Source organism: Puccinia triticina, chromosome 10A, assembly GCF_026914185.1.
Source record: "Puccinia triticina chromosome 10A, complete sequence".
In the NCBI taxonomy this organism is placed as follows: domain Eukaryota; kingdom Fungi; phylum Basidiomycota; class Pucciniomycetes; order Pucciniales; family Pucciniaceae; genus Puccinia; species Puccinia triticina.
The window spans coordinates 6,217,450-6,242,556 of NC_070567.1; the positions used below are offsets into that span (position 1 = coordinate 6,217,450).

Consider the following 25,107-nt stretch of genomic DNA (forward strand, 5'->3'; position numbering starts at 1 on the left):
TGGTAGGAGCAGAGAAGCAGGAGAGAGGTGGTCAGAAGGAGTAAGGGGCGACGATGTGGCTATCGTTAGGCTCGCGAATAAGAGAGTGTGAGCGGTTAGAGGACGAGGACGATGAGGAAGGGGAGGACGAGTCACTCGGAGGGTGATGGCGGGAGTGGGGGGGAGAAGCGGGGCGGACGTGGAGGCCGGTGACGGGCGGCCGACGGGGAGGCTGTGCTGTTGATCCGGGCAAGGCGGTGGGTTGGGTCTGGAAGAGGTGGTGGTGGACGGCGGGGCGTGCGCGGGCCACTCCTCTCACGCCCGCCGCATCCGCTCCCGCTGCTTCTGCCGCGGACGGCTCGAGCGGCTCGAGCTTCGTCGTCGACGAGGGGTCGATCATCCGGGCGACGTCGTCGGCCACTTTCGCACGCTTCGACGTCCGTGCACCGGTCCGCCAGACCAAGATCCCGCTGTCAAACACACACACACAGGATTCCATCAGTCGCTGGTGCTGGCTCTGCTCTGGTTTGGATGGGGAGAGGGTACCTTGAGATGCCGCAGGAGAACGAGAGGGCCATGAACGTCGCGGTCGTCCACTACAGCGTCAAAAACACACACACATTAGCTAAGGAAGAGACGGGTGAGAGGGGAGGGGGACGAACGGCGGGCCGGGTGCTGTACCGCAAGCCCCACATGACGGCGCACAGGGCGGCCTGGAAGAGCGAGTTTCCGAGGTTGAGGAGGACGATGATGAGAGCTATGGGGACGGGGAACGCCTGTCGGATCACGTCTCTCAGCATCCCGCGCTGCTTGCTGTACAGAAAAGGAGAGACTGACGTAGTGGGTCGCCGAGGAGTGCGGCCGGTACCACGTCTGTGAGCGGCAGAGCGCTTCTTGGGCGCGCCGTAGTCGGGTCATCTCGCGCTGGTTGAGGACGATCTCTTGCTCGTCTTTCCATACGTCTGTGAGCCCCTCCTGCTCCTCTTCATGCTCGTGCTGGTGTGCGTGTTCTTGGTCGTGGACGACGATCACGTCCCCGGGTCCGGCCTCTGTCTCGGGGCCGATCTGGGCCTCCTCAGCGCCGCTCTTCTTCTCTTCCTGGGCCGCCGCGTGTCTGGGGCCGTTGTGGAAGTAGTTCGGGTCTGCCGAGGAGGGCGGGGGCGGGAGGAGGCGGGGCGAGCGGGGCGGCTCGGGCGGGATGAGGTCGTTGGGGTCGTCCAGGTTGCGCTTTCCTTTGCGCTTCCAGATCACCCGTGCATAATGCACAATCACCCCGATATCTGCACACACACACACACTTGTCATCAGCCTCTGGCGCCCGCCTTCGCCTAGTTTTGGTGGGCCAGACCCACTCCAACAGTCGATGATCCTGCTCGGAAACAGCCCGATTCCCTGTGTATTCGTAAACTAGTGGTTAGCATATAAAAAAAACAAAAAAGATGCTGTGCTGACTGGGATGGTGAATAATCCGTTGAGGACTTGGCTGCAGATCTCTACCCAGATCCTGTAGTTCTCCTGCGGGGTGATTTTGAGCCAGCCAAGAAGGATGAGTACCAAAGCGGCGCCCTGTGTTGAGAGGGTGTGTGTGTTAGTGTTTTTTTTTTTTTTTGTGGGGGGTTAGGAGAGGGTGAGTATACCCAGAAGACGACGAGGAAGCCGTAGATGGTGAAGATGATTCCGATGGGTGTGGAGATGAAGGCCTTGAGTCCTTTGAGGAGTCTTTTGATCTGCTGGATGCGCCTGGAGTTGGGGCGGGGATGGTTGAGGATGGAGATGAGGTGTGAGTCTAGTTCGGAGTGGGTGAGCTGGTCGTCGCCGTCGAGCTGGATGGTGGGTGTTCCGAGATGGTTGATCATGGGTGGGATGAAGAGACAGTTTCTGATGTGCGTGAGTGTTGAGGCGGCATTGACAGCAGGGTCGAGTATGCTGAGCAGGTCTAGTGCGTCTGCCTCGTTCTCTGGTTCTGGTTCTTGTTGTTCTTGTTGTTGTTCTTGTTGTTGCTGTAGCTGGGTGGATGGTTGTCTGGTTATCGGCTTGCTCTGCTGGTGGTGGTGGTTGAAGATGGCCTGCTGGATGGAGGATGCTCTGGGTCTCATCGTGTCCTGCTTCTTCCTAATCCGCATACATCCAGTACAGCCGAGCACTGAGCAGAACTGCTCCACCCCGGGCGGAGCGGCAGTGCACGACGCGCCCACTCCCATCCGAAACTACATATTAAAATCCGCCTGCGGTTGAGTCATGGAAAAAAGATCCTCAGCTTCAGAAGAACGCACATAAACCATTAAGTGCTCTTTCTCCAATGCACGAAGTGCACGGTACCATGTGCACTTGGCAGCACATCCCAATGACACTCATTTGAGGGGCCTTTTTACAGACCTATTTAGAATAAACTGAGGCAGGGTTACATATCATCCAATCCGTCCCGACCACAAAACCAATCCAAGTCCTCACATCCACTCTCCCAAACACCAGCTCATCCCCCCTGACCAGCTGGATCAAGAACTTGCTCATGGGGGAAAAAGCTCCACCAAATTATGCAGGTAGCTAATCAAACCATCCAAAAACCAAAAAAAGGAATAGCACCCAGTCCGGGTGCTACATGGGCTGAGAAATTCCATCTCGAGTTGCTGAGTACTGCGGTGTCACATCTGGCAACCCTGTATGTTATGTATCACCCCCAAAACTTGTGATACTCAGACAAAAGACTGTGTCACTTTTGGTCTGCCCCAGGAGAATGCATATGTGCCCAAGAGGTCAGAGTACATGTGTAAGGCCTGAGGAAATCAGATGCTAAGTTGCCAAAAGCGGGCAATAAACCTGATAGTGTACAGTTGCTCTGGTAAGAGCTCAAAAGTAGGATAAATCCAATCAGATGGAGAAATTCAAACTGTTTCTGGTAAGCTTCCTTTTTGCAAGTTGATTACCATACAATCCCGCCAGCCTTACTAGTTATAACTTTGGTGAGTGGGGTTTATATAATACAAACCCTTTTCCTTTATCTTCATCCATCCTCAGCCCACTTCTAATATCTTTCCCAGGTAGCCACTTTGATGGCCAGTATTTATGTAGGAAAAGTACATGACTCAAGTGGAAGCCAAGCACTCAAGTTATATTGAAATACATATATGAAAGTCTTGAGTGATGTGTATCAAATTAGGTTAGTGCACTACACCACATAACATCATTTCTGCCAAATCATACTGGTGACTTCAATATTTTACTCTTGGGGTAAATTGGTTCTATGTGAGAGAAGCCAGATAACTGTGATAATCAGGTGCTTGAACTGTTTTTCTGAAAATCCCGTGCACTTATCCTGTTGATGTTAAATCCAATTCCAAGTATGTCCTTCCCTCTGATTGTGTAGGGTCTACATATTCCAACCTTGATTCCAGGGAAAGAGTTGTGGGGCAAAGCAGGGTTTCCTTATATTATATTTTTATACTATGGATTTCAGATCTGGTCTCTTACATGATGCGGAGTTGATAGGGTTTTAGGGTTGCACTATAGCTTATAAGCCAGCAGAAGTAAACCTCACCTTGATGCTAGGTAGCAGAGGGGCTAGCACCCTTAGTTAGGCTTAGGGGACACAGTGATGATTCAAGCCTGGAACCGTTGCTCCTCAAGGCTCTCAAAAAGCTTGCGGGCTTGAGGCCAAAAAAAGATTTTTTTTTTTATTTCAGCCACAAACCTGTACAGCTTCAATGTACAGGCAGTCAAAACCCCTTTGGGCGGCTGTTTGGCTCAACAAGGGTGCCACACTGGCCACAGGGCAGGGGAGGGGCATGTGGCAAAGGGTCCAATTGGTGTAAAATTGCTCCAGGATTCCAATGGTGCAACCCTCAAGGCAAAGTTAAAAACAGAGAAAGTAGTGATTTTCTTCTAATCACATTATTTTATGCAGCCTGTCATAAAGGGGCTATACAGGCTTTGAGGCTGAAAGTAGCATTCCAACAACCGCAAGCTTTTTGGGAATGGCTGTACAGCAACTTCAGTCATTGAGGGGAATGCACAGTCCCTTCAAGGACTGATATCAGTAATCAAATCCAATCAATGGCCAACACAGTTGGTGGACAAGAGGTTGCATTTACTTCCCTTCAGTTGCTGGTATTTCTATCTACCATTGTGATCACATTGATGGTGGGTAAAACCAGCCATCAAGGGGGGGGGGGGGGTGTACTCTCAATGGCCGTTTGTGTTGACCATCAATGGGAGTAGGCATGGAAATTGTGCGGGTTTGGGCTGCCTGCAGGCTGCCCATGTTGGGCCCCAGAATAAATGGTTGGTTGGGCCAGGTCTATTTGTCTCAAATTACCACCCACCCTAAAACTGTTTAGCTTGCGGGTCGCAGCCAAAAAACCAATAATGTGAAATACTTTGGATTTCTGCAACTTGTAAATTTTGATATCCCCAGCATTGGAATGTGCCTAGTCAATAAGCCGCAAAAGATGTTGAATTCAAGTTGTGGATTCCAGATAGTGCTACAGTACAGGGTGAAAAACTCAGCCCTTCATGCCCAACCCCTGAACTGCAAGCCTCCTTGGCAGATCAGGGTTTGGCCCAATGGGTACCCAGCAAACATCCCAATGTGGGGACGCAAAGTGGCACGGGTTTCAAACACTACCAAGATGGATGAATTTTCAATGTCGTATATTGATCAATATAGCATATATTGATCATTTTTTTTTTTTATTCTTCTTGATACCTTTGTCTTGAAAAGTGTCCAATGAAATTTTATGTGGAAATATTCCTCATTAATCTGTGGTTGATAACAAAAGTAGATAAAAAAAGAACCTGACAAAAATATGCTAAACCATGGTAAACTAATTTCAAAAAGGCCTCCTCTGCATATAGCACTTCAAGTATGATATGCAATATCTTCAGGAAGTTCAACCAACCAAATTAAAAATGTGTGCAGGATGGTATCATGAGAGAGGTCAGGGGTCAATTTTTGAAAAAAAGTAGATTTGGAGACTTCTGATAACATCAATTGTTGAAGTAAAAAAAAAAAGAAAAAAAAATTGAGACCCCTCAGCTACCCTGGATTAATCCTAAAACTTGCAACGTCTTTTTTTCAGGAAGAATTGAATGGTGTATGTAGAAATTTATGAATGTTATCAGGCAAAAAAAAAAAAAAAAGATTCCTGTGGCTTGAAGCTAACACAGGCAGAAGGAGAGAGATTATAGAATAGTATCAAGGTGACATGGAAAAAAGACAAAGGTATCAAGAGGAATAATAATAATAAAAAATTTATCAATGTGAATTGATCAATATACGCTATATTGATCAATATACAACATCACAAATTCATCCATCTTGGTAGTGAAAAGTGTCCTGGAGTTTGGGGACTGCGGATGTGACCAGGGGACGTGCAACACCTGACTACAGATCCAAGGGCAGCGGAGCGCATAACTGAAGGGGGCAAGGCGGCGGCGCGCAGAGCTCAATGGCGGAGCTGGACTCAAACTGAGAAGGCCAGCGCGAACTGCCTAGAGTGGAGGCTGTGATTGCGGGAAACCACAGCAGCCCAAGCGGGCGTAGCTGGGGCAGAGGCAGTGAGTGGGATCCTGACATCATAGGCTAGACAGGGGTGTGGAATCTAGGGAGAGAGGAGTTCAACAGCGGGCAAAGGCAAGCGGCAGAGACAGCAGGAGTTAGCGTGAGAGCAGAGCTTGGCCGTGGCGTGCGTGTGAGGACAAAGGAGGATGTGTGGGATGCTCCCATGTTTATTTTATATTCTTATGTTTTTCTACACTTTCTTGCCGTTTTTTTTCTTTCATTATGTACAAGGCAGAGCATGGGGGGACTTTTCCCACATGTAATTTTTACTTTCTCTACTTACTCTTACTTGCAGTGTGGTGGTTTATATAGGCAAGCAGCGTAGAATGTTTGCTCACCGCAGCACAAGCGGTAATCAAGGCTGAAACGCTGCGCTGTGCTACAAAAAAGCGGTCTTTTAGCGCAGCGCAGCAGGGAACCGCTGCACGGTCAGCCCAAAAAGCGGTAGCGCAGCGCCAGTCCTGCTGCGCTACCACCAAAAATAGTGGGGGCCCGCTGTGGTGGACAGACTGGTACACGCGTGGGATCAAGTTTTGCTGCGCATGGCGCGCGCCGGTGGCCTTCATTAGGTCCTGCGACTCAATCAATTATGATTAGGTAATATGATTGGATCCCGCGACTCAATCAATTATGATTGGGTCCCGCAATGATAGTTATGGCGCAGCCCTCAGCCCTCAAGACTTTCTCAGGTCCGACAGCGCGGCGTGGCGCGCATCCTCAAGGCGTTTCAGGATTTCTTCCTCTCTGTATTCTCTTCTATGTTTTTGGTTTTGTTTTCTTTTTGTATTGTTTTGTTTCAGTTGTCTAGTTGTTGTAGCGCGCGCGTGCGCGCTAGGTTGTGATGAGATGTCTGCTAGATGTCACAAACTCCAAGGTTTGAGTTCAGTTCAAACTCAGGCTTTGGAGCGGCATGGACCTAATCTGAACCGTATATTTTTCAGTCTCTCCATCAATTCAAAGTTATTTGTCTTGGCGTCATTCTGCCCATATTCTCAGTTTTCACATGTCCTCTAAGTTTGTTTACCCCGAAACACCAATCTCCACCAATCACTGTTTTTGATCACACTCCCGCCGGCAGTATCCCCGGCTCCTCTCTCAACATAAACACCGCTGACGCGCAATTCCAGCCGTCAGAAAATCATCCCCCCCCCCAACGCTACACGTTTCTCTGCGCTAATTCACGGCCAATCACCCTGGAGGGCATACACATCTCAGATCTTCTTTTCCATTCCCCTCCCCCAACTGCCGCCAGCCTAGCACCAGACGGAGTTCCTCACCGCTTTTTCCCCGACCCAAAAAGCGGTAGCGCAGTGGGCCGGGCCGCTCCTTTCAGCGCCGCGCAACGGCCACCAAAACAGCTGCGCTGCGCTTTTTTTGGCTGGCAGCGGGGGAGCGCTACGCGGCCAGCTCAAAAAGCGGTAGCGCAGCAATGGTTTTGCTGCGCTACCGATGAAAGTAGCGGGTTCCCGCTTCTTGCCAGACCCAAAAAGCGGTAGCGCAGCGGGCGGGGCCGCTACTTTCAGCGCAGCGCAGCAGCCACCAAAACCGCTGCGCTGCGCTTTCACCCTTGCTTTGAGTCATGAGCCCTGCTTGCACCTACACGTCTCACAGTGCTTGTAGGCTTTCTTATTCTTGTTCCAATTGAGCTGTAGTGGTTGATGTGGAGGGTGTGGGTACTAATCACCAAACTTAACGCAAGTGCCTCCTTGGGGGAGCACAGTTTGGAGACGCTTTGCGCCTCCCTGGAGAGGCTTAGTTAAGCTTGACTAATCACCTTCTTTCCAAAATGATTCACCCTCAGCTTAATCTTCATGCCACTCTGTGTACTGCTAACTTGACACAAGTCCCCCCTGGTGGGAGGCTTGCTGTGGCTGGCCGCAAAGCAGCCCCTCCCAAAGGGAGGGACTTGTGCACAAAGTCAAAAATTTGGCTGAGAAAGAAATCACAAATGTCTGGAGGAAAAATGCTTAGCATCACCCAGCCTCCCCCTCAGCTCCTGTGGACCTGCCTCAGAGCCATGTAACACTTCTCAATCTCAGCTTTCAAATGGCACTGGTCTCATCTCCCCAATGCTTATCATTTATGCTGTACTAGAGATGGCCCCTGTGAGCCCGGGTACCTGTTTGGATGCAGGTACCCACCAGCTTTTTTGCCAAAAGTTTGACACCCACACCCGCACCCGCAACACCTGGGGCAGTCAGGGTACCCACGCGGGTACCGGCGGGTACCTTCCCCTCAAAATCGACCAGGTGGATTCCTTCCAGTCAAAGAGGTTACAAAACCGCTTTGACCGGAGGGATTCCTTCTGGTCAAAGGGGTTCTGTAGCCTCTTCGACTGGAAGGAATCCTTCCGGTGTGGTAGACACTTTAGTTCTGGATGGAAAAATTCAAAAATTTCTAGTTTACATATGTAGTGTTACATTACACCATCTTTTGATACACACACTCCCTTCAGTTTACATACACAGTTTTACAAAACTGCATGTATATAGCTTACATACTACCCTTTTACATATATATGTGGCTGCGTAGCAACCAGCCAGCCTCATATGCAGCTGTGTAGCAACCACAAGCCACTTATTGAAAGATTTCAAAGGTCTAAGAGCATTCATTTCTAATTAGATAAAAACAATAATAGCTAAAGACAAATTATTGTTATCTAAGAGATGAATGTGAAATTACCTAAGAGCAAGAGACTAGCTGCTCTTTTTCTTAGTTGGATTTTTGAGGTCTGTGGACTGCTTCTGGTGCGTAGGTTCTAGCTGTCAAAGTTAGTGTTTTTCAGCTCTTCCCGCATTCCCATATAGTCCAGAACTTGTAGTTCTTCTCTTTCACGAGACGATCCAACAATCTCTTAACGTTCTCTATTTAGATTAACGGTCAAGATCTTGTTTTAGTTGTTTTCTCTATTGTTAGAGTTTATAGTCTGACCTTGCTCACCATCTTCCATTTCCTCTCTTTGAGTGGATTCGGTCGTTCGGTTTGTTTTGTCCTGAGTGAATTTATCTGTCAGGTACGGAAGATTAAAGCATTAGCTTTTCTTCTTACTCTGTTAGTTTCGAATCTCTAGCTTGCTCACCTTTGGTGTTCACTGAGATTCTCTCTGACAAAGTTTTCGGACCGGGATTGGCTTTCTCCACGTGTCTTGCGCTGCTGGCGGATAGTTTAACTGTATGCATCATCTGAGCATCAGTATTTTCACTTCTCCGCTGCGCTGCTTTGGACTGCGGGAATGGGTTTGCTTTTTCGCTTACCTTTCTCCGCAGCTGTTTGAGCTCGGGGCAACTTCCTCAATTTATGAGGGTGATGCCTTTCGCCTTGGTCTGTAATCTCACACTTATTACAGTAATCCAGCAACCACAAGCCACATTAATAAAGCGGCATAGTAACCATGGGGCTGTGCAAGTCACTCAAGCAGACTACACAGCAATACAGAAAGCTGTGCAGGTCACTTGAGAAGACTCCATAGCAACCAGAGGGCTGTGTAAGCCACACTTGTAACTAGATCACCAGCTAAATTTGCTCATGTATACACTGCCACACTGTACATAGCTGTATTTGCACAGCATTTGTAAAGGCACACCAGCCAAAACCCCTCATGTACATAGACCACCAGCATAAATGCCTCACATTTTCCTATATATGGAGAGGCTCTCTCCTCCTTTGTCCCCCATGGAATCCAATCAAGGAGATCATTCCCCCCACAAGATTCAAATAAATTGTCACCCTCACACTCTCCGCCACATAATAAAATACTAGCTTTATATTTTGAAATACACAGTCCATTGTGAGCCACTTGTGAGAAAAGTATTCAACTACACTAGACCACTGTCTTCTTGCTTCCGGCCTAGCTGGGGGTGTTGTCAGTCTTTGTCTTTCAGAGAAGCAGGGGTTTCCCCACACATACTTCTCTAAATTCAGCCATAAGAGGTGCAAACCGCTTTTCGAGTCTCACACCGGTCAAAGGGGTTACAGAACCCCTTCAACTGGAAGGCCTTCAAAGAGATTACAAAACCTCTTTGACTGGAAAGGCCCACTGCCAGCATATTTGACTTGGATGAAAACATCCTAGTTTAACTAGGATGCACTCAACCAATTTAAAATGGGTTGATCTCATCCAATGAAATATGAACCCAAGGGGGGTACCTTGGATTTATATTTCATCAGTTGAGATCAACCAAGTTTAAATTGGTTGAGGTCATCCCAGTTTAACTGGGATAACCTCAACCTAGCCAATTATGCTGGCAGTGGCCTTCCAGTCAAAGAGGTTCTGTAACCCCTTTGACTGGAAGGATTCCCTTCCAGTCAAAGAGGTTCTGTAACCCCTTTGACTGGAAGGATTCCCTTCCAGTCAAAGAGGTTTTGTAACCTCTTCAACTGGAAGGCCTTCCTTCCAGTCGAGTTGAAGAGGTTCTGTAACCCCTTTGACCAGAAGGATTCCTTCCAGTCAAAGAGGTTACAAAACCTCTTTGACCGGAAGGAAGGCCTTCCCAGTCCTTCCGGTTGTTGTGGCAGCCACCACCTGCCCAAACAAGAGCAGGTACCCACTTGATTTCTCCCAGAAATCCAGCATCTGCACCCAAACACGCACATGCTGGCGGGTACCCGCTGACCATGGGCGGGTACCCGCCAGCGGATAGCAGGTACCCACGACGGGTTTGTCGGGGCCATCTCTATGCTGTACTAATGTCTTAAAAATAAAAATAAAAACACCAAGAAATGTAAACTAAGGAGTTACAACCATCATGTCATGTGGATATTGGATTCACAAACCTGCGGATATCTGCAGATCCTACACCTGTAGCCACTCAATTGTTGCAGATAGGATATTCAATCTCATATATTATCAAAAAATGGATCTTCAGAGCAATGAAATATCCTTCAGGATTCCTTTGACCTTCAGAACAGATTTATTCAATCAGTTTAGAAGCTTATGCCTCAAAAACTTGGGTAAAGGTGCTCATCAGTGGAGGACTTCCTGTTGATCTGGAAATCCAGATCTGAGCCAACAGATTTCAGATTTCGCAGTGAAATCTTGGTCCCCAAAGCTCCCCAAAGGGATCCAGAGTTCCAGATTCCAGATTCCCCTGTGAAATCTGGAATTCCAGATTTATTCAAAGTTGGCAGGAAGTCCTCCACTACTGCCAAAAAAAACTGTCTATTCAGTTTTTCTTGTACATATGTTGGTGAATTTTAAAATGTGTGTTTGTCTTTTTAGAATTGAAAATCCTTCCTTTGTCTGTCAGCCTGCAGACATTATTCATAAGCCTCTCCCTGCCTCTCCTACAGAGAACCCTCCGGGGGCAATTCCTGTACAGTAGGATGCCTTGCGCAACTGTAGTTAAGCTAGGTGTACTGCTTCAATTCAACATGATCATGCGCATCTTGGCGTATGAGTTCAGTTTATAATCAATAGATCTGTGAGATGATAACGAAACTCCGAGTCATGAAATTTCCGAAGATTCAAGGTGGCCAAACTGCTACCATATAGATTAAGGAAGGAACAGTGATGGACATCCAGAACAATTCTCGCGAGAGCTGAAGGGAGGGAGCTACGTTCAACATTTATCATGTTAGGCATCACGGTGTTTTGGCAGTAAGAAGTTGATTGAATCATTTGCGCATAGAAAGAGAATCATTTGCAAAGTTTTTGCATCGTTTTAGAGGGTGCATGAAGGCAGGGAAGTTTCTGGTTGGTGAACAAGAGTTCACTTGAATACTTTGCCATCAGCGTACTCGAGCCCATCGAAACTGGGTAAAGCACATCAAGTTTTGAGTCAGCCATCAAGCCGGAAGCGTCAAATGAATTGGGAAGGAGAATCAAACACTGTACTGACGTGTTATCCCAGTTCCAACATCCTTTGATGAAGTCGATGTCTTTCTTGAAGTCGAGGGGCTCGAATTCGTAGCTCTCCCAGTCAGGCGCAACATCGAAGACAGCCTTGTGGTCGGATCCTCGGATCATGTAGGCTCCTTGAATCTTGGAGGCGTTGGCTTTGCCGTAGACACCAGCACTAAAAGCATTCACAATGTTATTTTATCCTGCCATAGCGAAGAGTTAAAGGGGAATGACTGACGATCCGAAGAGGTACTTTCGGGAGGCCTCCAATCGACTGTGCAGTCCACCAATCAAGTTGGCTGACATGAAAACCTGGGTCAACTCTTCGTGGTACTAACGGACAAACATTTCGGGTGAGCTCCCAGCTGTAAACTGACAGGTGCAATAAGCTTAACCAACCTTGTAGGTGACTTTCCAGAAAGTGTATTCAGAAAGGTCGATGTTCTCCTCGAGCCATTTCATAGCAACGGGGAATTCAGCATTGGAATATTGTCGCTTCCACTCATCAAAGGGAAAGCACTTGGCGGGGCCGAGAGCCTCGCAGGGGTGCTTGGCCTTCGGCTCAGCAGGAACAAGGGGCTCTTCCTCCTCGTCGTCTTTCTTTTCCTTCTTCTTTTCAGATTTAGGAGCAGCGGCAGCAGGAGCGGCCTTTTCTTTCTTGGGGGGAGTGAACTCAACCTTTTTCTCGGTCAAGGTAGGCTCACCACCAAGTACTGCCATGAAGTTGGGTTGGTGTACGATTGTGTTGAAGTGACGGAGGATGTTCGGGTGGCAAGATCTCCAGGAGGCATCTAGAAAAGTGGCAAAAGGGCGGACCAAGTGGTTGGCAAAGAAGATATCGGCCAAGGTGATTCGCTGCCCAACGAGGAAGGTGCGGCCAATCAAGAGCTTCTCAAGGGCTTCAAGCATAGCGTTCCCTTTCTTCTCGGCAGCGGCAACGTTGGCTTTGTTGTAAGGACGGTTGGCCGGCGGCAGGAAAAGGAACCTATCAAACAAATCGCACAAGGGGATCAAATCAGCAATGGATTTAAAGAGATGGCAGAGTGAGGTGGCCAAATGCGCACTGTTCAGATAAGGCGGGACAGAGTTCCGAGTTGAGGTACACCATCCACTGGAGCACTTCAGCGGCTTCTTCTTTGGAGCTACCGAGCAAGTTGGACTTGTTGGCGATGGAAGCAAGGTACTGTTGGCGAAATAAATGTGGTAGGATTTTGGTCAGTGTTCCGAAAAGCGGTTTAAACGTGGCCAAGGATGTCTCACATGGCAAATGGCCACGCATTCTGTGATCGTTACACCTGGACCTTCCAAAGCTGGGATCTTGCCTTGGGCGTGAGGGAATTTGGCAACGTAGGGCTCAAATCCAGCATCTTTCTCGTAAGGGTGAACCTTGCTGATTTTGACGTCAACATCCTCATACTTGGCCTGGTAGCGAAAAAAAGACAAGTAGTTGGCAACTTTGATCGGAATAACGCTCTAAGGGAAGATGAAAGACGGATGTCCTTACGGTGATTTGGCACACCCGGGTACGGGTGTTTTGCTGGTTAAAACCAAACGGTGAAGTAAGCATCAGTTTCTTGTCAACTCTCGCTCAAGACCAGACAAGTTCGAAGGACTTGGTGGGCAGCGACAACAAAGGAAATCACTAACTTCGAAGCCGTAGAGGGTGTAAGACATGGTTTCTAGAAAGGGTTTGAAAGAGTCCGCGTAAACAAGCTGATCGAAGTGGAAGAGAGGATCAATACAGTGGTGGTGAATCGAGAATCGATCGCACAAGGTTCTCACCGATGGATGGATGGATGGAGGGAAGTGTTGCAGCCGGAAGGAGCACTGAACCTGGACGGGTGGAGGTGGCAGGACGAGAGCCGAATTTTTTTTGTATGGTGACAAGGACGGGTTGCGGCGCAGCCCTGTGGGATGACGAGTGTATCACTCGCCCTGTCTCTCGAGCTTTCACACCACCGAAGTGAAGGAGAGAAGTTCACAAGCCTGTCCCGAGGCCTCCCGCCAGCAGTCGACACGGCAAGAGATCGGGTCGGCAGTGTTTCCGATTTGCCCTGCGGTACACCAATCAACACACGCACATCTCCAGCTTCGCCAAACGTTCAACCGAGCCACTTGCATACTCTGTTCACTCCGAATATATCATGTCCTCGGCCAGCGTTCTCCGACTGGGCCGACTCCAGAAAGCCCGGCGATATCTGGTGAGCTTCTTAAGAAAGGACTACCGGACATCTAATCGAAGACCGACTGACTAATCAAATTACACTTTTACATGGCATGGATAAATCGAAAAGCAACATCAAGCTCACGAGAATCCAGCGATTTTTTGGTCGGTTGCCATTGGAGTTGCTGGTCAGTCCTTTTACTCTTTCTAGTCTGCATTCATACTCACTGACGCCCTGCCTTGAACTCCAGGTCCTGTGCTACTGGCCGCTGTCCCACCGATCCGTCGCAATTACTTTGGCTACGTAACCCCTGAACCTATCCCGATGAGTTATCCGCGTAAGCTTGACTTCTGTTACCCATATTGGCTTCCACCCGCCTCAATCGTATGCAATTGTTTGAACCACTGAAAACCCCTATGTTTTGGTTCTTGAATCGAATGATTTCATCCAGTCCCTCAACGGAAAAGAAACCCAGACTTGAAAGGCTATGATGATTGAAAGTACATCTGTAATTATAATGAAATGAATCTTGCGGCTTCACCGATAACACATCGACGTCTTACTTTTCCGAGCCCCTTAATCATTTCGAATCGCCTTAAAGATCACCTCAGCGGAACACAATTGCAGACAAGAGTTCATGGCAGTGTGAGAGAATAAGGGCCCGCTCCTCCGCCATGAAGTAGGGAAGCCTACCACCCAAATGAGATGACAGATTGTATTGGTCTTTTGCTCTTTCACACCAGCAAAAATAAATTGTCACTGGACTACAGGTGACATCAGCCTAAGTCCACTGAGCTACCCACCAGTTGCACAGTTGGCTGCATGTACAGCCCCCTGTAGGAAACAAAGGGGCCATTGTAGCCTAGTTGTGGTAGTGCCAGAGCTGGAAAAAAGTGACAGCCATTGTTTCTTGATGTCACCTGATGTCTGGTGACAATTGATTTTTCCTGGTGGATCAGTCTTGTCTAGTGCCAAACCTGTCCTGTTCACTTGCTTGATGTTCATTTCAAAGCAGTTTATGAGGACACAGTAGAGAATGACGAATTGGACTCGGGTACCGGTTGCACCGCCGTTACCCGCGTCTTTTTTCCGAAAAACTGGCACCTGGACCCGAACCCAGCACTGCCTGGCGGGTATCAGCGGTACTTAAGGCGGGTACCACGGGTACCACCAGGGCTATTTTTTGAATTTTCCTCTGCACACGTACATTTCTGATTTTATCTACTGTGAAGACATGCATAACTATTTATTTAAGACTGTTATCACCTTTCAAACAATGTAAAAAACTTTATTTAACTCAAGCAACTACTATTATTCAATCACTGTGGGGGCGGGTGAACATATCAAAGGTTTGTTGATATCAAGTAACTACCATTTCTTGTGGCGGACACAGATCAATCTTCATCCAAGACAACCACTTTCCTTTTCATTTTTTTCCCCAGTCTTCACTACATCACCAATTCCTGCTTTCCATGAGGCCAAGACACCTTCTTTTATCATGTTGTTTCTCAAGTAGAATGCCACGGTCATCCCCCTACTTATTGAGATGGGTGTAAGTCGGTGACGCTTTGCCAAAACATAATCTTGTCCAAAACTAAATGCTTGCTCCACATCAACAGATGTTGCTAAAAGTCAAGTACAAGAGGAATTAGATTCAAAATTTCAAGAATTTCAATAATGTTCAGCTCACCTGGACAACTTAGAACATCCAGAGCCATATTTACAAGGCCACCATGCATGTTACCGGCACGCTTCTGTTCAATCCACCAATTGAGAGGATTGACCTGCTTGCTGCCATCCAGGATAAGTCCTCCGGCAAGCCAGATATCAAATGCGTCAGTCGAGCCGTTTCCCCCTTGTGCAGCCGCAGCGCTTCCTAGGATTGCAAGCACACTAGTCTTGGGCTTTTGAGAGATAAATAGAAAGTCTAATCAGACTTACCGGGGTTTTTTTATGTAAAAGAAGGTGACTTGCCTTGGAAGTGGAACTCGGGGCAGTCACGGGAGTTGGTGGTTCTTGGGGCTTGTAAAACAATGTCTACATTTCCCGGGCTAAGCGGATGGCTTGAGAAATCCACTTGGGCTCCCATTTCGCCAACTTGAAGTACTCGTCCTTAACCGACGGGTGCAGCACTGCCAAAATGAAGGGTGTTAGTAAATTGAAAATACTGTTGAAAAAAGAAAGAGAAACAATCACAAATAGAGATTCTGTAGAAAGGAGAAGAGTCGGTTAAGCTATATTATTTGTTTGTTAGCTTCAATCCATATCGGCAGGCATTCCTCAGTACTAGAGAGTATTTGAAATCAGTGATAACTGTTGATAGATGTTTGGTGATTTGGTCAATATAGACTACAATATTTGATAGGCAAGACAATCCGGCAGTGGATACTTGAAGCGTCAACTCCTGGAAAATGCCGAGAACATGGACCAAATCACGCACTAAGTCCATATCAGATTTATCCAATTGATACTTGCGCTTGAGACCGTGTTGCTTATGCCTCTGCCACTCAAGGCTGTGAGGATCCCAGAGCACACAAGTCAGTTGCTGTGAAGATCCCAGAGCACACAAGTCAGTTAATGTGACCCCCAAGTGGAGACAATAGGGAGGACCCACACTTCAGCTTTGCACCAAATGATGCTATTGAGTTGAGCAAATGTTGAGTTCCAACGGGTACGTACATCCCTTTCCACGCTATGAGGAGTCTTACACTCCTTCTACTGACAAATTGCCGTAAACTCAGCCTTTGAATTTGGAGAGAACCGTAGCTTCTTCGCAACGGCAAAAAACTGTAGAAAGAAATGGTAAGCTAAATTGGAATTAGTTTGTCTGCAAATTTCTTTACCTTTGCAAGTGTTAGTTTGCATTGATCAGTAGTATAGGAATCTCCTTTGTCTTCTTTGCTAGCTTTGTCAATGTTGGCCTCACTGAGTGAATCACTCCCGTCATCTCCTTGTGCTTGAAAGGATTCAGTCTTGTTATCTTCATCCGTGAATGGGGGAGAAATATCACTGTCACCCCGGGAGAGACTAGGGCGGCATGCAAAACATGATTCTCCAATGAAATTATCGGCAAGAAGCAGGAGGAATGAGAGCGAGTTGGACTTACTGTCTGATTTTCTCCTTGGCATCATCATCTTCACATTGTGACTCATCTGAGTCACACTTGGCATTGATTGAGCTTCTATTATGAGCATCTCGCCTCTTCTCCTTATTTCCAAACGGCCAGAGAATCACCTGGGCTATCAGGTTGAGGATATGGGTGAAACAGCGAATCCAATGTGGCTTGCCCCTAAAACGTGACCACTTGAACTTCTTCATCTCCCTCACCATTACTTTGTTATTTTTAGCATTGTTGCTCACAAGACCACAGATCTAAAAATCAAATGTTCTTGTCAGTATTGAGTAAAATTACAAAAGGGAAAAAAATGAAACTGCAGCAATTGGACAATGAATAAAAACAGGTCACCTTGTTCTGAATTCCAAATTTCTCCACAACTATCCTAAGGGTCCTAGCCAAGTACTCACCGGTATGACTCTGAGAAAGCCAAACAAAATCTAGTGGCATAGCCAATAGTTGTGTATCACCAACACCGGCTTCTACTAATTGGTAGATGACTGTGCCCAAGATTTTGAAGTCATTGGGCGACTGCCATGCATCTACTCCAAGATATAAGGCTCCTTGCTGCTCCTACATGTATAAAATGTTAGAATTTGTGTGAATATAAGAGAAATGTTTGGAATTGGACTCACATTCAAAACAGTGCGGTAATTGTCTTGTATTGCCGAGTATAGCATGTGGATATCCTTTGAGATATCCTGTGGTCTTGGCAAATTCTTTAAAACCGTTGGATGGAGGATTGCTTTGTGGCCAGCATCCGCAAGTGTTGAAAATGGCTGAGCGGCCTTGGCACACCATATCGTGCATAGTTGGGGAACCTAAGAAATTTAACTGTCAATTTTGTCAACGGTGGGCCGTTACAGTTAACCGTAACTGTAAAGTATTGTAAAGTATCAAAAAATAAGTTACAATACAGAAAATTAAGATTATCGAGTGTATAAAATAAGTTAACTATAACACTCACGGGTGCAAAAATATGCAAAAATACCCTAAATAACAGCAAATATTGGCCATTTTTCATAGATACAGCCAAAAATGTATTGTAATTTATTGTAAAGTATCAAAAATTCAATATTTTTTTTTGATAAAATTAACACCTTTTCCTTAAAAATAATGGTCGATGCGTTACGCGTTTAGGCCTAAATATTGTAACGTATCGCATCTGCCCACCGTTGATTTTCTGATCTCAAGAAAAGAAAATTTGGGCTTACCTCCTTTGGTTGAATGTAACCCGTGCCTGTAATCCCTAGAGAAGCCAATGATCAAGAGGAGTTAGCTTCCCGGTGTTTGCAAAGGCAGATTGAGGAGATTGCTGCAAAATGAATCCCCAGTTGGACAATTGATTTTGGTGCCACATCTGTTGCTGAATGTCAGCTAAGATCCAAAGTGACCAATATAAAAATAAATGGCTTAAAATTTACATGGATAAGCTATCATGCGCCGGCCATGCTTGTCCAGTTGATTGGAAAGCTGGGGTACATTGTACAAGCCATAGCTTGAGCTCCGGCGATCTTTGGCAATCTTCCGAGCTCGTCCTATATTCAAATAATCCTTTGTAAGAGCAGGCTGACATAAAATGGGTGGAGTGTCTTGCACTCATGTAACTCCTCCTCGTTGGTGACTGTCTGACTTGGTGGTGGCTGAGTACTGGTTGGAGTTTTGTTGTTATCTAATTTCTCAGCTTGACTAGGACCTTCTTGTTCTTCCAGATTATCTTGGGTTGGAGATGTAACCAATGATTGGGATTTGTGTCTTTTGCGGTTGGGAGCCACCACTATTGCTGGTTGGTCACCGGTGCGGTTAGGCTGTGCAAAGCGGGGGAATACATATGTATCAATTTTCAATGACAGGTTTGTGTATGTTGCATGTCACACGCTACCCGGCTGCCGGACCATAATACACCCCGGGCAAATCGGGGTCATGAGAGCTGTACAGGTTGCATGGTCCTGTATGCATGTCAGCTCATGCAGGTCCTGTCACATATACATGACAAGCTGTCCGGATCATGACATGCAGCTCACATCTCCAACATGTCACATGCACAGTAACTGTGCAGAGGCTTTCACAGACCTGTCAGCTACAGTTCACATACATGTAAGCCAGTCCTGCAAATGATGCATGACACAGGGCGCGGGAATTTTTTATGTGACATGCAGGACTGTGCAACCTGTATGCCTGTCATGACCCCGGTTTGCCCGGGGTGAATAGGTAATAGGCGGTACCCGGGTACCACACCGCTTTCAACCAAGAAAGCAGGCACCCAGACCCGGACCCGGCACTGCCTGGTGGGTGCGGGGCGGGTGCGGGCAATACCCACCAAGCAGTATGGGTACCACCAAATGGGTACCAAATGCCATTCTCTAGGACACGTGCAGAGTATCACCTCAAGGAAGCTGATTGATGATATCTTTTTACTTATCTGAGACCCAATTTACATCCCATGTCCTCCAAATGTGAAACCTTGGTTTGCAAAATTGTGTATCTGCATCCAACTCAACATTAACTGGCCAAACCAGCTGATTTGACTGGTAGCCAGGGAGTGGGTATTTGACCACTGATTGGACTTGCTTCAATGTGTCCAACCAATTATTCTTGTTGGTCTGTTAAAAGAACATTCTGGTTTGCAAATTTATTGCTTCACCGTGTAAAAAATTGATGTGAATATTTGTCAGGTGAAATTTGGTAACATGTTTGGAAGTCCAGCAGTACAAAACTCCAACATAACTCCCCTTGCATAACTATGGCGCCTTTGTCATCATCAATTCAGGGGGTTTTACCACTTTTCCTCAGTTTTCCCCAAGTGTATGGTTGGAGTAAAGGCTGTATTTAGCTTGACATCACCTACCTTGGCCCCAAGCTGAAAAAATTATGCTAAACATTAGCGGCCAGTAGAGTATCTTAAAAAAGTGGTGTTACATTACAGCAGTAGTCCATTAGCTGCTAGGTTACAGTGTATTTCTATTGGCTTACCAATGCACTACAGGTTTTCAATTTCAAATTAATTTATTGAGGTTTCAATTCTCCACTGCTCCAATAAAAAACCAGCCTGAGTCTGTAACAGTGGTTTGTTGATATCCAATGTGCCACTGTGATCCTGGAAATGAAGTAACAGTTGCACCAACAATTTGCATTGATAACACATTGGCACAGCAATGTGCTCTAAACTTTTTGGAAAAGCATGTATTTGTGTCCAATTATAATACAGCGTAACCATGGACATTACATTTATGGTGTTCAAAGTTGGTTTGCATAATTTTATGCATGCATAAATCATAAAATCATAAAATCTTTTTTGCAGGGGATATGACTGTCTGATTATGTAATACAAAATTTCCTCACCAAAATATTTTTATGATTTTATGATTTATGCATGCACAAAATTATGCAAACCAACTTTGAACACCCTAATTACATGTATGTATCACAATGATTTCATCATTGCTACTCCTTCCAGTTTTTCATGGTTCTTCCCCTTCCTGCCATCTATGGTATTCAAAATTGCCTGTTTACATAAAATCATAAAGCCAATTTTGGCTGGGAGATGTCAGCGTGCATAAAACTTAAAGTGAAATCTCCCAGCCAAAATTGCAGTTTATGATTTTATGTAAAAAAATCTTATGCAATTTTGAATACCACAATCCCATGAGATTCTAAAATTCAAAAGCAAAATCATCAGCAGCTGAATGGAAGAAAATCAATAGAATGTGAAGAAGTTGTTGTTTTGAAACATAGAGAATAAAAAAAATGAGACACAATCAGCCATGGGCAAACTTGAGAAAAAAAGATGTACAAATATTTTTGAAAATAAAGGATAGTGAGTTTAGTAATTTCCTCAAGCAAAGAAAATATAAAGTTGAGAAAGATCTATATTAATGGACACTGGTGACTGGTGTGATGCTTAAAATTTATTCAAAATCATTGACATTTTCCAATGTGATTAAAGAGGAATATGAGCCCTTGGCTCTTAATTGGGTTGTTATTTTCATTCAAAATTCCAAGAACTTTTCTCAAAGCAAGTTCAGGATTTAGGAAAGTTTTGATGATGTTCAGGATTATCAAATCAATGTGGACCCTGTGTACAACACTGCAACTGTTCCAATATGCAGATTTAATTGGTGACATGTGGATTGGATCACTCACTGAATACACAATTTCATAAACTTTGTGTATTGGATTGGAGGGGCAATCCAATAAAAATTATTGGAACAGAGGTCAACACAAGCCCAGTATTGCCCGGTATTAGCCGTGCAATCTTCATTATTCTCAACTGGGGTATCAGAAAGGTAGGCTAGTAAAATCCAATCCAACAATATTCACATTTATTTGTTTTGTCTGTTTTTTCCTTCTCTTTCCTCATGTATTGTGCTTTGTTTATTGGATGGAAATCAAGAGTGAATGTGATGCTATAGTTATGAGGTTATTCAGAATCCCCCTTTTCTTCTTGTGCCCTGTTGTAACTTTAGAGACACAGGCTCAGAGTCATGTTTGGCCAAAAAATGAACATCAGGGGGGACCTATGGTGGGAGGTTGCTGTGGCTGGCCACAAACCAATTCTGGATAACCCATCAGAATTTGTACTCCAGGGAACAACTTTGGAGGTATTCATGATAAGCTAGACTGGTCTGGAAACAACAGACACACGGTTGGTGAGTGGATGATGGTGATGGAAGGATGAGGAAAAGAAATCCTTCCACGTCTGCTGTCCCCGGGTCACTATGTAACAATGTGAAAGGGGAGTGAAATGTGGGAAACCTGTTGACATGTGTGTAGCATACAAAAGGACATGAAAACAAATTAATTTTTGAGCAAGATAAATTTGGGAAAATTGATTTTTTGTGCCCTATGGCCCATGGGGCCCTTAGGCTAGGAAGAATCACCATGGGGCCCGGGTGCTTCTCACCAGCCACTGGCAAAAGCCACAAGAAAGAAACATTCTGTGGGCCTTCTGTACTATGCATCTACAGAAAACTGTCCTATATTATCATTTCAGCTGTCTGGTTATTCCAAATTCATGTCCACATTTTCAATATTGAATTCCTCTCTTTTACTATTCTTGACCTGTTTTGTATTATTTCTGTCCCATGATTCAAAAAAGTTGGTCTCTCTTTCAAAAACTCTTGTCCTGATCTTGATTTTTTTTGTCCTCAAATTAACCAGAACTTGTCCACATTTTCAGGAAGGTTTATTTTTGAAATTATTTTTTTAACATTAGTTAATACTTGTCATGGTCAAGGTAAGCTATCTAAAAAAATTGTTAAATGGTGTAAAGGCTATGCATAGCTGTCTTTTGCACTTTTTGGGTACATGCTGAAGCACATTTAAAAACAAAAACTAATAATCTACAATGCTTGGAAATAATTTTCTCGGTCTTTTATGATGTTCCCATCCATAGGTTGCATCTCACTACATACCTTATAGAATTTCTGGCAGTGAAAAAAGCAATTTTGACAGATTTCAGAGGTCATTTTTTCATTGACAGCTTCACGAATTGCTGCTGCAAGCTCATGGCGGGATCAGATATCTTTGTGTTTGACATGAGTCTTGATAATGTTGAAAGTAAGTTCAATTGGGTTGAGCATTGGCGAGTATTTTGGTAAGGATTCAATTTCGATTTTTTTTTTTGCTTTCTTTGAGAAGATTGGCAACCCGTTGAAAGTCCTCACCACCATGAATCCTAGCGTTGTCCATTATTACAAGCGTCCCAGATGCGCAGTGGTCTTGCAGTCTGAGCAACAGTGGGTCAGCTACGCTAACATAGCTGTTAGCGTAGCGTAGCGCAGCGCAAATGCACTATTTTTTAGCGTAGCGTTAGCGCAATTGCGCGCATCTGCGCTAATGCTACGCGCAAAGGATGCAAAGCTATTTTAGCTTTTAGCGTAGCGGTAGCGCAGATGCGCGCAATTGCGCTAACGCTAAGCACGCAAGGCGCAAAAGAGCGCGCGCTATGCTGCGCTAAAGCGTTTTTCGCGGCAAAAAAGTGCCTTTTTTCCGCTAAAAGCGCCTTAGCGCAACGTAGCGTAGCGTAGCGTAGCGTAGCGTAGCGTAGCGGCTGTAGCACAGCGCTAACGCTAAACAAAAATTGGTATGCTGTTAGCGCCGCTGAAAATTAGCGAAGCGTAGCGGCGCTAACAGCGCGCTAACGCTATTCAAAAAAGGTTGGCGCTTTTTGCCGCTACGCTAAACTTTAGGGTTAAAATAGCGTAGTTTAGCGTAGCGGCCCACTGTTGGTCTGAGTAGGAAATTACAAATGTCGTTTGCCGTTGTCCCTTGCTTTTTTTTGCCATCTTCATTCAACAATTCGTAGTACAGAAAGCCGCTAGTTGACATTACACCCACCAGATTGATCATGCTACCGCGAGCGTTAGTCTTGATCTGGGCAGCTTGACCTACATTACATATCAAAACATGCTACCGCGAGTGTTAGTCTTGATCCGGGCAGCTTGACCTACATTTTCAAGCAAGCAATAATTTTTTTTCAGAGGTGGAAAAACCTACCTGAGAGTGCATAGCCACGAGATGCTTGAGTTTCCAAGTTGAAACCAGATTCATCAACATATACAATCTTGCATCCAATGTCAGTTGCACGTCTGAGAACAAAGTTGTGCCGTTGTTGGAGGAAGGCTGCCTCATTCCACTTCCGAGGGACTGGTGTAACCGTCTTCCAGGTTACATCGACTGACTTAAGTGTTTTGTGAATCGCAGGAGTGGATATTTGTACATCGAATTCATCCTTCACTAATTTCGCGAGGTCGGAAAGAGTTGATTTTGGGTCTTCTTCCAGGTGAAGAAGAATGGAAACCAAGATATCACTGGTGATCTTGGACTTAGGCCCACGGCGATTCAGTGAAGCGTTGGGTTTCCCCTCTCGTGCATTGCTGACTATTCGACGAACTTGCCGGTTGGAAATTTGAAAGTCTTTGGCAACCTCAGTTTGTTTCTTGTTTTGATCAAAGATTGAGTGTTCCACAAGGTTACATACGTCTCCACTAATTGGCTGGTGGGGCCTTCTCTGGTGACTAGAGCGAGATTTGGCAGCTTTCTGCTTCTTCTTATTCTTTTCAAGGTTCTGATAAGCCTTGCTGAGCGACTGGCTGGAAATTAGCATCTTGCAATGGGCCTCCTGAATTGCCAACGAGTGTAACTCAATCTTGGCTTGCAAGCGCTTTGCTTCTGCGTTGTGTTTTGCAAGCTCAGATGCCATGGCAGCATTGTTTGAAATCAACGGTCCAGCTTCACCATCATCTGGTCCAGAATTGGGTGGATCGTGCCCAGTAGATCCCGATTTGGAGCTCGGCATGCTTTTGGAAAGCAACAGGTGTGAGCTGCATGGTTATGTAGACCAGATTCAGACACCTGAGCACTTACTCGGTGATAATTCAACTACTCATGGGATCCAAAAAAATTGGTTGTCTTGTTTTCCTTGACCAAGGTGATGTACTTTGAGGGTGAGGAAAACTCAGACCCTCAGCTGGCTCATGACTGCTTCGGGCAAAAACTGGACAGGATTCTCAACACAGCAGGCCGTGTTGACAAAAACCTTTTGGATCGCTCTTAACGGTTCTTGACCGTTTTTTTCAATTTACTGTCCGGGATTCACCCGGGTTTCCAAACAGGACACCTGTGAGTAAAAATCCATACAGTTTTCTGTAGATGCATAGTATCAAAATTGTAAAACTGAATTGGTGTATTCCGCCTGAAAGATCATGGTGGAATATCAACCTCCTTTCACCAACTGACTGCATATCCTAAGAAGAACCAAGATCTGTGCACAGACTGACATTTATCTCTTTGTTCAAAGGAACTTCACTTCAGATTAAGCTTGAATCCATTAATTATCCCAGTTCATGTTGGTGAATTTGACACCATTTTTATTGCATTTTATCACAAAACTTGCACAAGTTTTTCAATCGTCAGCAAAAGTGGTTTCAGAAGGAAAAAAATTGAAAAAAATTATGATAAATTGGATGAAAACGTTGTTTCACAATAAGAATTCCCGCTTCCTGCGGTACAAAATCTGCTTACTCGCGGGTGATGTACTAGCACTGTTCACATAAGAAATCTATGACCATGTGAGAGATATACATCAGCATACTTTCCCAGCCAAATTGGCTGGCACAATGGGATAAACTTTATTTCAATCTTGCTGATGTTTAGCTTACGTGAACAGTGCTACTTGCTCAAAATTTTGTGTGAAGTCCAGCAAGAAGTCACCCCGAGCCACCTCATAATACTCGCGAGCGCTCAAACTTCTTCCCGGGCTCCCTTACAGTGAAACCCCCTCATAACTAGCCGCTTGCCTACGCAATTTATTGCTGCCCATTAGTGAATAGGTGAAAACTACATACATCAGGATGCTCATCCTGCTACATGGATGCAGCAAATTATTAGGACCTAACTTAGCTTAGAAGTACCTTCATCCTACTGCAGAGTGGTAAATTAGCGGTCCATT

The 25,107-nt window shown here is 45.6% G+C and overlaps 4 protein-coding genes across 4 annotated transcripts; 1 reads left to right on the top strand and 3 right to left on the bottom strand.

Moving 5' to 3' along the window:
- Nucleotides 1–31: 31 nt before the first annotated feature.
- On the bottom strand, nt 32–2,180 carry PtA15_10A645 (uncharacterized protein; the record flags this gene model as incomplete). Its single annotated transcript, XM_053160842.1, has 7 exons — nt 32–449; nt 526–575; nt 642–755; nt 817–1,259; nt 1,332–1,371; nt 1,432–1,545; nt 1,617–2,180. 7 exons carry the CDS (start codon nt 2,178–2,180, stop codon nt 32–34), a joined length of 1,743 nt encoding a protein of 580 aa, XP_053024776.1.
- A 9,064-nt stretch (nt 2,181–11,244) lies between these two features.
- On the bottom strand, nt 11,245–13,049 carry PtA15_10A646 (uncharacterized protein; the record flags this gene model as incomplete). Its single annotated transcript, XM_053160843.1, has 8 exons — nt 11,245–11,287; nt 11,374–11,550; nt 11,614–11,708; nt 11,775–12,360; nt 12,440–12,558; nt 12,636–12,797; nt 12,880–12,912; nt 13,023–13,049. The coding sequence occupies 8 exons, from the start codon at nt 13,047–13,049 to the stop codon at nt 11,245–11,247; spliced, it is 1,242 nt and encodes a 413-aa protein (XP_053024777.1).
- A 470-nt stretch (nt 13,050–13,519) lies between these two features.
- Nucleotides 13,520–14,038, top strand: PtA15_10A647 (uncharacterized protein; the record flags this gene model as incomplete). The annotated part of the gene is made up of 4 exons (XM_053160844.1): nt 13,520–13,576; nt 13,670–13,727; nt 13,791–13,877; nt 13,992–14,038. The coding sequence occupies 4 exons, from the start codon at nt 13,520–13,522 to the stop codon at nt 14,036–14,038; spliced, it is 249 nt and encodes an 82-aa protein (XP_053024778.1).
- A 9,095-nt stretch (nt 14,039–23,133) lies between these two features.
- Nucleotides 23,134–23,955, bottom strand: PtA15_10A648 (uncharacterized protein; the record flags this gene model as incomplete). Its single annotated transcript, XM_053160845.1, has 1 exon — nt 23,134–23,955. The coding sequence occupies one exon, from the start codon at nt 23,953–23,955 to the stop codon at nt 23,134–23,136; it is 822 nt and encodes a 273-aa protein (XP_053024779.1).
- Between the last annotated feature and the right edge of the window lie 1,152 nt (nt 23,956–25,107).